Here is a 15,440-nt window from a genome sequence, read left to right on the forward strand (position 1 = left end):
AGCATTCATTTTTGCTGCTTCGTGTTTTGCTTCCTTTCTATGTGTCTGTTGTCACGTCTATTAAATTGCTCTTCTTTATTAAGCATCTTTGTTATTTATTTCACTTGATTCCGTTAAAACATTAGTACATTAAATTCAAGTCATGTCAAGCATGTTCACTATAAGGGCGTTCCACTGTTACGATTGGCGAGCGGGGTATGACCTTCTAGCCTTTCTTACACCACCGCGATTAATCTCTTCGTGAAGCTAACAATGCGTTCCCCTCGGACCGACCTGATGCGACAGCAAAGCAAGACACTTTTGGCGTATCGAGTATTTGTTGGTCCACTATCACCGACATGGATTAATGGGAGCCAAAAACTCCTGGAAAAGGGTATTCTATGCATGGCGTTTCCTCACCGACCCCGGCAACCGCCACGCGTCGTTTGACGGAGGCTCCAGCTAACAGCTGGGTCATCTTAGGAACCAAGACCCGCTAGCCTGAGTCAAGCGTGACAATCCCTGTCTATGAAGCTTCATTGCATTATGTGTGCTCAGTGAATTGAGGTGCGGCAGTGATTGTATGAACCCTTGCCAACAACGTGAGTCTTTCGACGAGTTAGCACGTTCCGATTGGACAAAGGGGGGTGGGGGTCCACAGGGGACGGCAGATCTCTCAGTCCTAGGGATCTAGGGACTGAGGGGAACTTTTTAAGCTGATCTGGATGCTTCATTTTAGTCATACTAGACTAAAGAGACGCAACGTTCTCCACTCTTTATGCAGATATTCTAAATAAGTCCAGTATTCCTCGTGCTCGATGAGAACATGTTCCACTCTTCAAACACGTCCTTGGCATGGATGAGTCGGACGACCCTTTTGACATGCCCAGCCCTAACTCTTCCACCACTTTCCTCATTTCGGCGGCGTACATTCGGCTTTCCGCCAGCACCTATAAACGAATTTCGTCCACCACGAACGCCCTTCTGGCGCCATCCTGACTGGCGGCTCTTTGTCTTTCACGAATGCCACCAATCGCTCCCACTAATGGCTCATTTTTGATGCCGTCAAATTCGAATTGAAGTCTCCCTACTTTGCTGAAAGAAACCAGGGGTTTCTCTCTCCGTCAAATATATGATTTCCTCTTGCTGGTTCAACATTTGGAAGGTAGGCATGGCGATGTGATGCAGTTTGTTCACTTACAGCAAAAAAATTCATCTGGGGTTATTGCGAGGAAGACGAGCAAAGAATTGAAAACGTTGTCTGCAATTACGATCTTTATTGACGCGAAAGCATTATGTGCCCTTTTACCCCAAAGATTCGTCGACTTGATTGAAAGATGGCAGCAATAATTGCCGACTCTGCAAAGAATAATAAACACGTCAGAAAATGCTGCGATCGACGTCACATCTCTCAGGGAGGATCCTGTAAACAAAGTAAATGAATGGCTTTGAAAAGAAAGTTGGTATATTTAGGTCTGGGTATGAATTGAACCCTGCCGCGAGACGAGCACGTTCACTTGACAGAACGGCGGCTGTATGGTTCTGGTCGCCTAAAGATGTTCCTAGTGCTTGCGTCATTGCAATCGTCACGTTCATGAACTGTTTGTCATAAGAGTTTTACGTCAGATTTGGTTATATTGACTTTATGCAAGCAGCACAGAACACCCTTATGAATTTCTCGTGGGCAAGCGAGCGCATTGAGATGCTTTGGTGCGGTTTAACTGGACATTGCCGAGGCGCACTTGGAACGCAGGCGAGTGGTAGCACGTACAAGAAAACCGCAGAAAGAACATTTCACAAAAGAAGCTATAATTAATTCGCATTCCCAAACGTAAACGGCCGGTAATGTATATACCGAATGCCTTCCTTGAAAAGCACAGTCATATGTTGTTCCTTTTTCTGCAAACTACACGTGAATCAGAAAGCACACTCACGATTAGTTCCGGCTGTTCACATCTGAAGGCTTGTGATGAACACTTATCAATGTTTTGGACAGGCAGAAGGACAACAGACGAATTTACGTCAACTTCAGTGCGTCTTAATGGAGGACTCCGCTGTAGCTTTGTCATCCTTTCCATTATTTACATGGGCTTCCGTCATAACTCGGAGGACGCTTCATTTTTTAAGATATCGCAGTGAATAAACTCGCACAATAAGTTCAGCGATTGCATTCGTCTGTGCTAAACTCAGCCCATTTCAAAAGGGAGAAGCCACCTTTACACTATGTTGCTTGGGCGCTGCACGGTGACTGACAAAGACGCAAACGCGAAGTGAATCGCTTTAAAATATCATCAAAATGTGTTTCGCAACCCCGTGAGTGGCAGCGCACTTGTACAACAAATTACCGCATTTCGTGCATTCTTTTCACTTCGTTTTACCTAAAGCGGTGGTGGTCAGCCCTGGCCAGTGTGCAGAATCCGTACTGAGACCTATACACTCGAAAGCAGCACACCGGAGCCGCTGTGCACTCCCACGGTGCGCACACTGCTGGTTTCGCACGCGTTCAAAAGGGCGAGTTGGCAATGCTTCGACGACGTCAAGGCTAAGCAGTCGCTTTATTTACTCAATCTTAGTATCGCTGAGGCGATAGAGTCGCCGAAAGTGATTGTCGCAGAATACGGTCCATGTTTTAACCCTTTCATCTCGCAACAGGCAGCGATAACAAATCATGTGTTTTGTCTTTCGATAATGTAGATAAGGGAGACTATGGAGCACTTCCAAATTACCTGGAAGTAAATCGTTGCAATCCTATCATTGCTTTCGTGTTACGTGGCAACACGCATTTTATGGTAGACGTCGTGTTAATTTCCTTCGCGCTACGCAACTGAAGGGTCTTTAATCTCAACTGATAACCAGCTAGGTCTATCAGGTGCTCGTTCGAGAACCAGACATTGAGTTACCGAGAGAAATACATCGGCCGCTCCATAATAAAAGCCGATCGTTTCGCATTGCATAGCTTGTACCAGTTTACCGGGCAACAGTATCCCTGCGACGTGCTGGCTCGTCAGTGTCTTCTCTAACTGCGGTAAGTGCCTCGCGCAATTTTATCTCTGTTTCGCTTTCCCTAATCGCATGCCTCTCGCTCTTATATGCATTTTGTGAAACCTCTGCAGAACGTTTCGTAGCGAAATTGTTCTACACAAGCGAAAAAAAAAGCTTTTCATTCCAATCAGCCACGTATGTACTGCAGTGGCCTTCAGATTTTACCATTGCATGCAACTACTGGCAGGCCACGCTACTGTCTTCAATGTATGTAGGGCTTTCGAGTCTTCTCGGCCACTTTTTACGGGACACACGGTGAATTTCACGAGAGAAAAAGGTCTCAGGCTCCTTTCCCAAGTGTTTCGCCCCGAAGAAAGTCGTGCGTGCGATTGTTCCCATTTTCTAACCTATTTTCGCCTTTAACCAGCGTAATGTAGCCAACCAGACACATTTCTGTTTGATGTACCTGCCTTCCCTTTTCAATTTCTCTCTTTCGAATTTTCGCAAACTTTTTCTAGGGCCCAATTAGCAAAGCTGTTTGTTCGTAAGTGCTGTTTTTCATTGGTTAATTGCCTTCGCTAATAATATGCCCTGACACCACTATTGGCTGGCAGGAACGCTTCACGCGTAACAACACTTTGTGAATGCGGGCCATGGTATTCATGTACCGCTATGTGCAATACAATTTTATCTACATGATATGTTTCACCTATTGGCTTGTCCTGACATCCAAAGCCTGCTCAATAAAATAGGGCCTCATTCAGAAAGCTTTCCGATGACATGTGTTGTTTCGCATTGGCCAGCCGCCTTTGCTAATACTATGTCTGTCATCATGGTTGGCTGGCGTGTTCTTTTACAAACATCTATAGCGTGGGCATTGCTTTTGTGAATACGGGCTCTAGTTCTTATTTATAGCTCCGCTGCAATCTTTTGTTATCCGTGCAACGCTGACGCTCACAGGCGAAGCGTTTCTTTGAGAACATTAAAGAGCTACTCCTTCAAGTTGAAAAAGTATGAGCTACTTCTGCTTTGGCCTTACAGCGCGAACAATCGCAAGAATACACGTCTCTCCACGTGACGTTTTACGCTCTCTTTTCTCGAGCGTGGGTATCCTGACCCATTGCACTTACAAGCTATCCACCTAATTCACCATAAATTCATTACATAGAGATAGCTTCGGGGAAAAACAATGTGGCTGCCTGAATGTATAATGTAGAACCCACCAAATTAAAGTTACTAAATTATTGAAATTTTACGTTCCAAAACCATGATATTATTATGAGGCACGCCGTAGTAGGGAGCTCCGGAATAATTTGGAGCACATGCGTTTTTCAACGTGCAGCCTAATCTAAGTACACGGGGCTTTTCGCATTTCGTCCCGATCAAAATTCGGCCCCCGCGGCCGGCATTCGATGCCGCAATCTCGTGCTGATAAGGTCAACACCATAGCCACCTCGCAACCACGCGGGATTAAACCAAAATAAGGTTGTCACAAGCAACACGAATTTCTGTAACTCGTAAAGCTTCATTTGTGACAAAACCTTTTCCAGAGTAGCTTCGCTCTTCAGAGGGATAATTATCGTCCACCCGAATGTAGCAGGAAGCTATAAAGGACACCCATCCAGTCTTCTCAGAAATAAAGTTTCGAACTTGAGGAAAAATGTCCTTGTCAGGGATTCTAACTCGGAACGAACGTCTTTTTATGGCGGTCGTACTACCATCTAGCTAGACAGGAGACCAGCAGATCACCGCAGGAAGACGAATTTTTCGACAACTCCGCCAACAGGTATGCTACATATATATATATATATATATATATATATATATATATATATATATATATATATATATATATATATATATATATATATATATATATATATATATATATATATATATATATATGCACGTATTGCGGAGGTGTGGGGTCGGCGGTGCGCGTGCGGAAGTTTCCTTTTAGTGCACTTTCATTGCTCTTTTCTTCATTATTTTGTAGATTTAAGTTGTAACAACAGCTAATTTCCGCCGATGCTTTTCCTCGCTTAGCTTCCCGCTCATGTTTTGCTACAACAAAACATGAAGCCGTCGGTGCCCCTTCTCCTCTCATTTTTCATAGCGAGTGTCTAGAATCTGGCAGCCTTGATGTCGTTAGGTAACACGCGAAGGTTTTCTTATCCACGTGCCTGCTCTTCTAAGTTCAAGTGATACGTGGCACCACCGGTGAAAAAGGAGGTCATCCGCACCACATGCCTCTGAGTAACGCTGCCTAACGCTCCCAGGACTACATCTAGTAGACGTAAACCCATATTAGTGGACGGATTGATAGCTGTCGCCGAAGCACAATGGGTGGTGAAAGACTCATGCAATGCCTTTGAGATCGGCTCCCACCGGTGTCAAGTCGCCCCTTTCGTCCACTTTCATTTCCATTTTCACTTTTCTTTCCTGTTTTCCTACCACAGGCAACTTTCCCCGTGCTTTCCTTGGCTTCATTGTCTGTTGGCTCTATATGGTAGCGAATAACGAAAATTCTCTCGTTTCTCTTCTTCTCTAGTTTACAATAATTTACCATTTCTTTAAATCAATCAGTAAGTAGAAGTAAAATGTGCATGTTGTCCTTGGTGTCTTCGTTTGTGTGCTTCCTTTGGTATTCTTAATAAATATCGGGCGCCTTGGTTCCCTTTCTTCTCGTTCATTGCATTATGACGGTCCCGAATCCGGCAACATTGATTCCTTCAGGTATCAGTGCGGGTTTCTTGATCAGTTGCCGTCGACCAAATGGATCATGCACTCGTGACGCCTGCGGCTGTAAGGATGTTGCACATCCGCCGCCAAGGTATGTGAGTGGTGGGACCGGTAACACTTCTGGGTTAGTTCTAGTAGTAAAACGTATTTACCCCTGAAAGTTGATGGGAAAAAGGCACCGTGTTAGTTCAATTTGTAAGTGCATAGCAAGCGTAATGCGAAGACGTCGGCTCGTATTCCACCTGCTGCCATTTGTTTCTTCCCCCCCTTTCATTTAGAGTATTTATCATTTCTTTAAATCATTCAGTAAAGTACAAGAAATTCCTCGATGTGGTCCACTGTGGCTTTGCGGGGTTTTATGACATGCGTAATTGTTTGGGCTCAGGAGTTCGCTTGCTTCTCATTCGCACACACACACACACACACACACACACACACACAGACACACACATATATATATATATATATATATATATATATATATGGAGAGAAAGAGGGAGAGAAAGTTGCCGATGGTTGTTTTTAAATACCGGTCCACCCTCCACTGCAGAAAGCCGATGCTCTTCTCTGAAGGCCGTGGACGTATGCCTAATAAGGTGGAATAAAACACCCCAGCGAAGTTCCGTAGTGAAAATTTTTGACAACGTTGAGATGTTTACCACGTTATCCAAGTTACATGTCAAAAAATTACCTAATTAAAAGATCCAAGCGAACTCAGTTACAGCTGACATGTACGTAATGCACTATTTTATGTAGAAATCACTAAGTAGTTGTACCGACCTGTTTGAACGCCTGTGTTTTCTCTGCCATTTTCCCAAGCCCTATATCCTTCAACACAGTGCAGAGTAGCAAATCGGAAACTCGCCTCTGGTTTATCTCCCTGCCTTTCCTGTCTCGCTCTATCTGTCTGTTGCTGATGTGGCACCCATTGACCCAAATAGGCGTCAAAAACCTTCATTGAACATCAGAAGCACATGGCCAGTGACATATGCCAAGTGGCACATACAGAGGTTTGCGTGAAGAAGGTTCACTGAAGAGGGTTACACACGCAGAAGTTCCTGGGCCACACCCACATGCCCAAGGGCCCAGTGAAACATGTCCCCTGACACATTCACCCTAGTCCCAGTTGCTTCTACCCTCTGGCACATACCTAGCGACATTATTGGTACATAATCTTGCACTGGACTATCTTACAGGTCGCACCATGAAAACGCCCAGATAAACGTAAAGAATGGGGTCAACTCCCACAGGAATGCTGTGCACTAAAGGTGATCATGAGCATTACCTGTGGATGAAAACAGAAGTAATTGGGCGCGTTGATCGCTGAAATTTGCTGCCTGTCTCTCATGGTACTTTGGTGCTGCGGCACGTTTCTACAAAGTCGAGTGTCTTGCGATTAAATACGCCTTATTGCTGGATGAAACTTCCTCTCGCCCTGGAAGACCCGCCACAGTAGCTGAGTAATTTCTCCGAGCATCTCTCATAGCAATGTGGTGTGGTGACACCAGAGCACTAAATTTTCTAAATAGAGATGCTTCCATATTGTACATACCATATTTGGTGTTTCGATGGACCGTTGTAAAAAAATAAAGAAGCTTCACATATAAGAAATGGCATAGGGAATGTGTTGGCAATGTTTCTTTCTTCTTCGCGTCCCCATTTATATCGCACGGTTAGTCCTCATAATTACGATTCAAGAACTATGCCATGCCGAAGTGTAGGTAAAAAGCGATATTCCACATCCGAATGTTGTTCATGATGGAATAAGCCGAAACTAACCCGTAATTGTTTAATCAGACTGAAATGTCGGTTCAATGTTGAGGAAATAAGTAATGCTGATTACTCAGAATTTATATCTCTTGGTAATTTTGGTTTTCAGTAATACCTCACCCTAAACTAACCGACAATATAGCCTTCGCCATTATCATACATAAAAGCAAGTAAATATAATCACCCTTTAAAAAAATTCGAGAGTTACAGTGTAGTAACAAGTTAAAATTACATTTTCCGTGAACGGAAAAATCAGGCCTTCCATTAGTTAACAAATTTATACATGTAAGCTGGCAGTACTCCTATGGTGCACTGCGCAGGCTATGCACATATTCAAGGCAGCCCTGCGGCATCATGCCGCTGAAGTATATGAAGGCAAAATTAATTATTTATATTAAGTAACCTTAGCCCGGTCCAACAAAATTACGTCTTCCCGCAAATGCAGGTACAGCCGGCCGGACACTATGAAGCGTGCAATCGCCATTCTGTGCATAGTCGCTTCGGCAACGAGTGGTGTGCTGTCGGTGCCCCGGGCCCATGCTTCGTACAGAAGCGTTCAAGAGCGTATACGGCAGCTAGCGGAGGAGTTCAACGCTCTTCAAGGTAACCTGCATATATCTCTTATCTGCGTGTCCCAGATACAACTGAAAATGTTAAAGCTAAACTTATTTTACCTGCACTTCATCCCTCCTACCCTGCCACAATGGTCACCTGTCTGTCCGCCAATCAATTTAATGCCGAGTAAAACACAGCGATACCGTAGAAAATATACTCAAAATTCAGCCGCTCGCCGAGTAGTTGCAGTCAATGTTGGGTCACTCCTGGAGGCTGCTTAATCCAAGCTTGGGCTTCGTTCAGCGATCCATACCAGTGCAGCGACTGTGCTTTCATGGACGATTAAGGAAGCGTGAACTGAACACACGAGCGCACGCACGCACCCACCCACACAGACGCACACAAGCGTTTGTGTGTTTATTTATTATGCTTCTTTTTAGGTTTTTCAGTTCGTGCTTCCCTAGTCATCGTTTTGGAGTACTAACTTTCCCCAAATTTCCAATTGGTCTTTTAAAATGTTCAGTGTGGTCCTTAACGCGAGCTTTTCCTTGTTACATTACAATTCTGATAATCGTGATAGGGCTATCACATTACACTCCTTCAAGTGCGGACATTGAGTCTTTGCCTGTTCTCATGGGTTAAACGTGAGTGTCTCGTCGAGTACACGTAGAATAGTAGGAAGAGTGGTGGTGGGGTGGGATCCCACGTACGCCACGGCACGATGAGGGAAACTTACGCAACAGTTTTCGAGGCCACGAAATATTTGAAAAGCAAGCACAAAGGGCTCCTCGCCGGGTTGTGGGTATGTTTGACCGCGCGTTAATTCGTGATGTTGAAGAGTTAAGCCTGTACTGTCCCTAACTTGATTACAACTATGTGCCACGCATCTCTGCTCGCAATGCTTCCTTCATGAGGCACAAAACCTCGCAATAGCCGGCGTTCTATCGCTTCATCCACGTCGCCTACTATGAGACCATGTGATGTTTGGTGTGCAGTTAGGCAAAAGAGTTACATAGCCAGATGTACGTCATACGCGTAGGTGCAAAATACTATGCCCAAGAGCAGGCGCTGTGTTTCCCTGAGCAAAGCAACTATACTAGGCACTTCAACAAAACTTCGCATAAAGTACATTACCGTCACTCTGCTTCTCTTCTTGCCACGGTGCGTTGATATAAAAGCCGAAGTATTCCAAGAAAAAATGAATCAATTTTCACACTTACTATTGGGAGAGGTTTTACCCAGAAACAATACAGCCCAAATTTGACAACGAAGAAGCATCGGCGCTTGTAAAATGTATGCGACGCCTGCAATCTGATAGGCATTTCCACACGCGTCACCACACATTGCACAGAAATCGCTGTTGCTCAAAAATATACCAAATTGGAGCAACTTCACGGTCGTCATGCATGCAATATAAGTCATGCCTGCCTCACTATCGAATTGGCAACAACGCATAGTTCATGCTTCGTATCCAGCGAACCTTCTGTGTGCTATCGGGACACCTTGATAACGATGAGCACCTGCAAGACAGGGCAAGCAAGCGGTGAAACAATGCACTCGCCACACCAGTTGCGTCACTAGACGGGAGGGAGGGGGGGGGGGGGGTCTTGTACTGCCCGAGTGTGCAGTCCGCTGAAGGGCTGCCGCCCGTTGAGCGGCGACGATGCTGCGGTGGCCACTAGAGGCTTTGTTTTCTCCGCTGCTCGTTGCCGGCTGCGGTCGACGTCTGCGCCGGGGCAGCTGAATGGGCGGGTGAGCAGAATAGCGTGAAGCAGATAAGTGCTGACGGAACAGCGTAAGGTGGCATTATCTTTCAGGCACTTGTATGCGTGGCGCGATACGTCACGACGCCAACTGCATCACGTGAGACGTGACGCACATGTTTGGCTTAGAGTTGCTATTATTTTTAGGTGATCGCTTTAAGAACTCTCTACTGGGCTACTTATGAAAGCAAAAGCAACCGGAGGAGCAGAGATAAGATACGCAACAAAGCGTCGTTGACCGTGAAATGTGTCGTGTCTTACTCTTTTGCTCACTCTGGTGCTCGATATTACACACGCTTGCTCAGCGCTGTGCTTCCGCATGCAGATATGGCTTCAAGGCCAGAAAGCTCGAAGGTTGTTTTCGCTACTGCAGCTATGCAAAATGCGTACTACATATACTAAGTACGAATGGTGGAATATAAAAAGGAACGGTCGGTTTGAAGGGTAGGGGGAGGATGACAAGCCGTGCAGCCGCACCGGTTGCCGTGAAGCAATGTGACGCCACTGCGCTACACTACATCCAAGCCGAAGATTCTGTTCGAATGAGCAATTAATGTAAAGCCACGCAACACACCATAATGCGTTCAAATCTATTGCTACCACACCAAGTATTATTTGTAGATTTCTCTCTCATTGTAAGTGCAGTCAAAGTTTCTTCATGCTTATTAATTCTTGAATCTGTAGACCAACCTTCCTTGAACCTAAGCTTGTAGTAGTCGCACACTTTAGGCCGCACAAAACAACGTAATTTTAACAGACTCCAAGCTAAGCAACGCTAGAACTTTGGCACGATGTGCAAATAGCATCAGATGCTGTAAGTGCCTACTAACGATAGCCAAGCTGCTATAAAACGTTAAAGACGAAACACGGTAAAACATGCAATTATAAAACCTACGGTGTTCCGTCGCTTGCGATGCGGCAGTCGAACACTGCAGGTCGTAAGGCCGAAATTTGCAATGTGCACTTTATTTTGTTATTTTTTTTCATTGAACAGCTTTGTTGCTGCTCGCAGGATACCCTCCATAAGTGTATATTACCTAGAATATTAGATTTTTTTTAATAAAGTAAGCTTTGTCACATAAAGCCTATGAGCATTGTGAACGTGCTGTTTTTGTAGGTGAGTTCCTCAGTAAAGTATGTTCACTGCGCAGAGGAACTTTGCCGGTTGCTTTTATGCACGTATTAGGTTTCGAAATAGGATAAAAAAAATCTTGAATTGCGGGCACTTTTTAATGTCTAAAAGGATATCGGTGCGTCCATATGTGGCCGCCTTAAACTTGCCATATAAGAAACTCCCCAGGCTTGAATAGAAAAATTATTTAAGAAATTTTTATTAATTCTTCTTCTAGTATGCGTGCCTATATTTGGAACATATTTCTGTAAACACCACGACTGCTACGCACATACTTTTTTTACAGAAATATTTCAGGTGTAAACAAGGATATTCATACTCGGTGAAATCACTTCATTGTTTCCGATTACTGCGAAGCCAATACTGCATGCGTCAGCGCCGTGAAAATCCTGACAAGCCCGAATTTGCTTTCACAATTTCTTACGAAAGTTTTGGTACTGTTTTTTAGAATAAACATGTAGGCTCCCCACGAAAGAAGTCTTCTAATCTCTCCCAATTTGATTGCAGACCTCCGCGATGATTCTTATGTCTTTCAATATAATGTGGCGGGCCTCATTGCCTCAGGATCCTTCTACCCACCTTCCCAAAATGAAATGTTGAATCCACAATATAAAATTGTTTATCCCTCGCAAACGCAGAAGTGTAAATAGATTGCTGCCTTGTAGCTTGCCCATGCAGCTGCCTCGGGAGCGCTTCACTGGGCATGTACATTTCAGTGTAGCGTGTATCCGAGCAACGTTAGCCAAGCTGCTGAACGACAAATATATATATATATATATATATAAAAGAGAGTGAAAAATACAATTATAAAACCAACTGCGTTGGGTCGTCAGAGGTTTGACTACCGAACAACATAGGTCTTAACTAGTGCCTTATATCGTGCCTAAAAATGTTTGATGAACATATTGGCTAATATTAGCTGGGCCACTCCATATTTACAGTCGTTAGTCATATGAACGTGTACAGGAATTTTTTAATTGCGATAACTCGGAAAGCCTTGGTTCAAATCTATATAGATATGAATTAGTTTTCCTGTGGAACATTTTGTCTCATTTAACCCTTTTATGAAGTTAAACACAGCATACTGCTTGAAGGGGTGCTTGCATAAGCATTTCGCGCAGAAGCGTCCGTTCTCTGTCGTGTACTGATGTACTTTCGAAAATGGCATCTTGTCGCCGCAAGGCACGAAGATTTTTTATTCAATCAGCCAGGTCAGGGAGGCACATAAAAAAGTAACTCACGGCACCCAAGTATCTTTGCAAGTCTTTTTTGGTTAAGGTCTTGGAGCATATTACTAATTCTTTCATTAGGTTCTTGTTTGGTTTTATTCCAGCAGCGCTGATTTCGTCAGTCATGTACTCCATTTAAGGCATTACCGTAGCATGCATTTATACCAGTTAAGCGTTAAGCCAGAGGCGCCAGCAGTGTTGGAAGTGTACACATCCTCTGCGTATGCGTTTCCCACGTGGCTCATCAGATAATGATCTGATCCACACAAACCCGCACGCTGGGTAAGCTTTTAGGTATGTATATTATCGTCCTGTGAAGCACTTCCGGCGCCAAAACCATCCCTAATTTGTAGCCTTAAAAACCCCTAACGTCCGAATTGGCTTATGAACATGCAGTTTCTGTATCGGTATTTATATCTGTATCTGTAACTGTAGGTTTCTGTATCCAGCGGGATTTCATGAAAGCCGCTATTTCCATCCAGTTTATTGAAATACTTCGCGAATGCCAGCTCGGTCTCAATCTCTTCATGGAGGGGAAGTTTATAATGATCCCTCTTTATCGCTTGATTCATGTTCCTGGGTTCCCTGCAAATACACGACTTGCCGTTATACTTACTCACAGTTACAACTAGGATCACCCAATCAGAGAGTTATCGAGCTTTCATGATGATGGCTGATGGTTTCAGGCGGTCTATTTCTTGTTTAAGTTGAGGTAGCCAAACGAGGGAAGCACGTCTTGCCGGCTCTGCTACTCGGCGGACACCGTCTTTCCAAGGTAACTCTGTACTCCCGTTGCAGCTTGTCAATACCTGAGAACACGCTGTAACACACTTTTCATAAGCAAAAAGAAAACAGGCAGACCGTGAAATAGTTAAAGTCTATTATAAAAGGAAATCAGGCGTTAAGTGTATCAGACGTCCTTCCGTGGCGGAGCATGAGAAAAGAAAAAGTCGTTTCTTTGCAGGCATCTGGACAGGTGGATCGATTGACTTGAGCGATTGTTTTCATGATACAGCCAGCCATTTTATGTAAATGCTAGTTGAAAGTTCGGCATCCATCCTGTCCTTTGTGTACTTTTCCTCCTCCTCCACAACACAGTTTTAAAAACACTGTCACGTCTTTAAATTCCGGCAGTTAGTGATTACACAGATCGCTTCTTCCTTACACGTCAAATCCTTGCTTAATACTCACAAAACCGAACTTTTCACTCCCTTCAAGCTGCAGTGTGGCCTGTTTCTTTTTTCTCAGGACGAAAAAATCCACCGCATGGCTCTGGAATCCTACTTAAACATAGAAGCGGGTCTTTCCTATGTGCTTAATTTCGTTTCTTTCGTAACTGCGAAGAATAGCTTCTGTGGCCAGGGCACGCTGTCCGGCAGTCAATGCCTCCAAAGTGCATAGCGAAATAATGAAAGTTCGCTTCAGCACCCGCATCCACCATAACTTTACGGCACCGCCAAATATGCAAGTTATAACAAGTCAACCACGCCTTCGCTCATAGATGCTGAGGGTACCAGCCGCAAATATTTCCAAAAAGTCTAAATATTGTTAATGCTGCCTTGCACGACGTCGCTTCGCTGTGCTGCGTTTTCAGCCCTTGGTTGTTTCCTTCTGTAGCAAACACCAAAATGGTTTAGCTTGTTGCATTCGGCAGCAGTTTTAGCAAAAGCTGAGCATGGTCTAGGATTGTGACCTCTGACACAGTAGCCGTATCTGCTGTGTACTTGGCATCTGACTTGCTCATTTTCGTTGACGTGCGTTACCGGATTAACACTATTTTTCCTCGCCCCACGTTCTACTTCGCGCAAGTCCAACTTATTCTGCTTTTGTTCCCTCTACAGTTGTCTCAATGCCTGAGTCCTTCTAGGCTAAAAGTTTTTTTCTCGAAGGTTCCTGCTTGTAGTTCCGCCAACTCCTTGATCCCCCAACACCCAGTCTTTTAGTCTGCCAAAATACAGCTCCTTTGTTTCAGCTGTAGGGCCACGAAGAACTTTTCCAATGACTATCCATCCGCTTGCATTCTGTGGCATAACACGTACCTCGAATATGTTTTGTTGGTTTGCGATGAACAATATACCTCGAAAGCGTCCACCAGTTTGTCGTAGTTCGCATAGTCTTTATCGCTCATTAATACGTAAAACGATGGCCTCTTGCATGCCGAGGTGAAGAAAGATGGCTGCTTTCGGAGCCTTACTGAGTTGCTTTTGTGGTTCCTTTGGCCCTGTTGCGATGAAGGAAAGCTACGTTCAATGCTTCAACTTCCGTCAGTTGTCAGGCGCGTTTTCACCAAAGCGTTGTCACTCTGCCGGCTGAATCTTTGTCATGGCTGTACCCGTGGTCGGAGACGCGGGCTGGTCACTTCTGGTACCACGTATCTGACTGATTTCACATGTGCATCAGGGTCTCGACAGTCAGTGACTTTTACTAGCAGCGGCATGATTTACCTCGAAGCTGTATATGCCTAGGCGAAACACTCGTGGTCGAATCAGAGAAAGCCTACTGCGGGGGCATGAGCCATAGTTTAGGGGGGGGGGGGGGTATGGGCTATAACATTCGTCCTACTTGAAGGACGGACAAAGTTCTCGTTGAGTTGAAACACAAACTGAAACACCGCCCATGCACTCCGTGCATGTGGCAAACCAGCCAGGCTGAAATGTGCGGCCCCGGTTTTTACGTTCACGTCGACGTTGTCGCTGCTCTACGTCGCGGACCCGATCCGCCAGATTCTCGGCCTGACTTTGCCGCTTGTGCTCCGCATTGCGGGCCCGGTCTTCTGCAGAGGCGTCGGCGCGACTTAACGAGAACTCTCCCGCTCCTGCTCTCGGCGCTGTTGTTCGTAGGCCAGCTCCTCCTCGGGAGAACGAATGATGCGGGGCCTTACCATTACAAAGTAGGAGAGGGAGAAACGACGTCACTATCGGTGTAGCCAATGGCGCGCCACAGCTTCCGACGGAGGGGTTTCTGTGGTCAAACCCCCAGCGTGTCATGGTGAAGACAACACCGTGATGGCACAGTTAATGAAGTACATTTAAAGGGACTCTGCATATGCCTAGGCGAAACACTCGTGGTCCGACCACAGAAACCTTCCGGCAGCAGCTGCGGCGCACCATTATCTGCGCCAATAGTGACGTCGTTTCTCTCTCGCAGCAGGGCACATGCGCAGCTGTGTCTCTCGGTCTTCGAAATAGGTTCCAAGATGTGTCCCTGTCTTCAAGGTAATGAAATGTGCGGACCCGGTGTCTTATTTGGTAACTACAGTGCACGGGTCAGTCAGAAACACTATGAATA

At 45.1% G+C, this 15,440-nt stretch overlaps 1 protein-coding gene across 1 annotated transcript in view; it reads left to right on the forward strand.

Moving 5' to 3' along the window:
• Positions 1–2,739: 2,739 nt before the first annotated feature.
• The window catches only part of LOC142576371 (techylectin-5A-like), a 32,870-nt gene continuing 20,169 nt past the window's right edge, over positions 2,740–15,440 (forward strand). The window contains exons 1-2 of the mRNA XM_075686473.1: positions 2,740–3,004; positions 7,919–8,076. Coding sequence (XP_075542588.1) covers positions 7,938–8,076 — 139 coding nt within the window. The 5' untranslated portion in view covers positions 2,740–3,004; positions 7,919–7,937. The remainder of the gene's footprint in view (positions 3,005–7,918; positions 8,077–15,440) is intronic.

The sequence above is a fragment of the Dermacentor variabilis genome, chromosome 3 (assembly GCF_050947875.1).
Source record: "Dermacentor variabilis isolate Ectoservices chromosome 3, ASM5094787v1, whole genome shotgun sequence".
Classification (NCBI taxonomy): Eukaryota; Metazoa; Arthropoda; class Arachnida; order Ixodida; family Ixodidae; genus Dermacentor; species Dermacentor variabilis.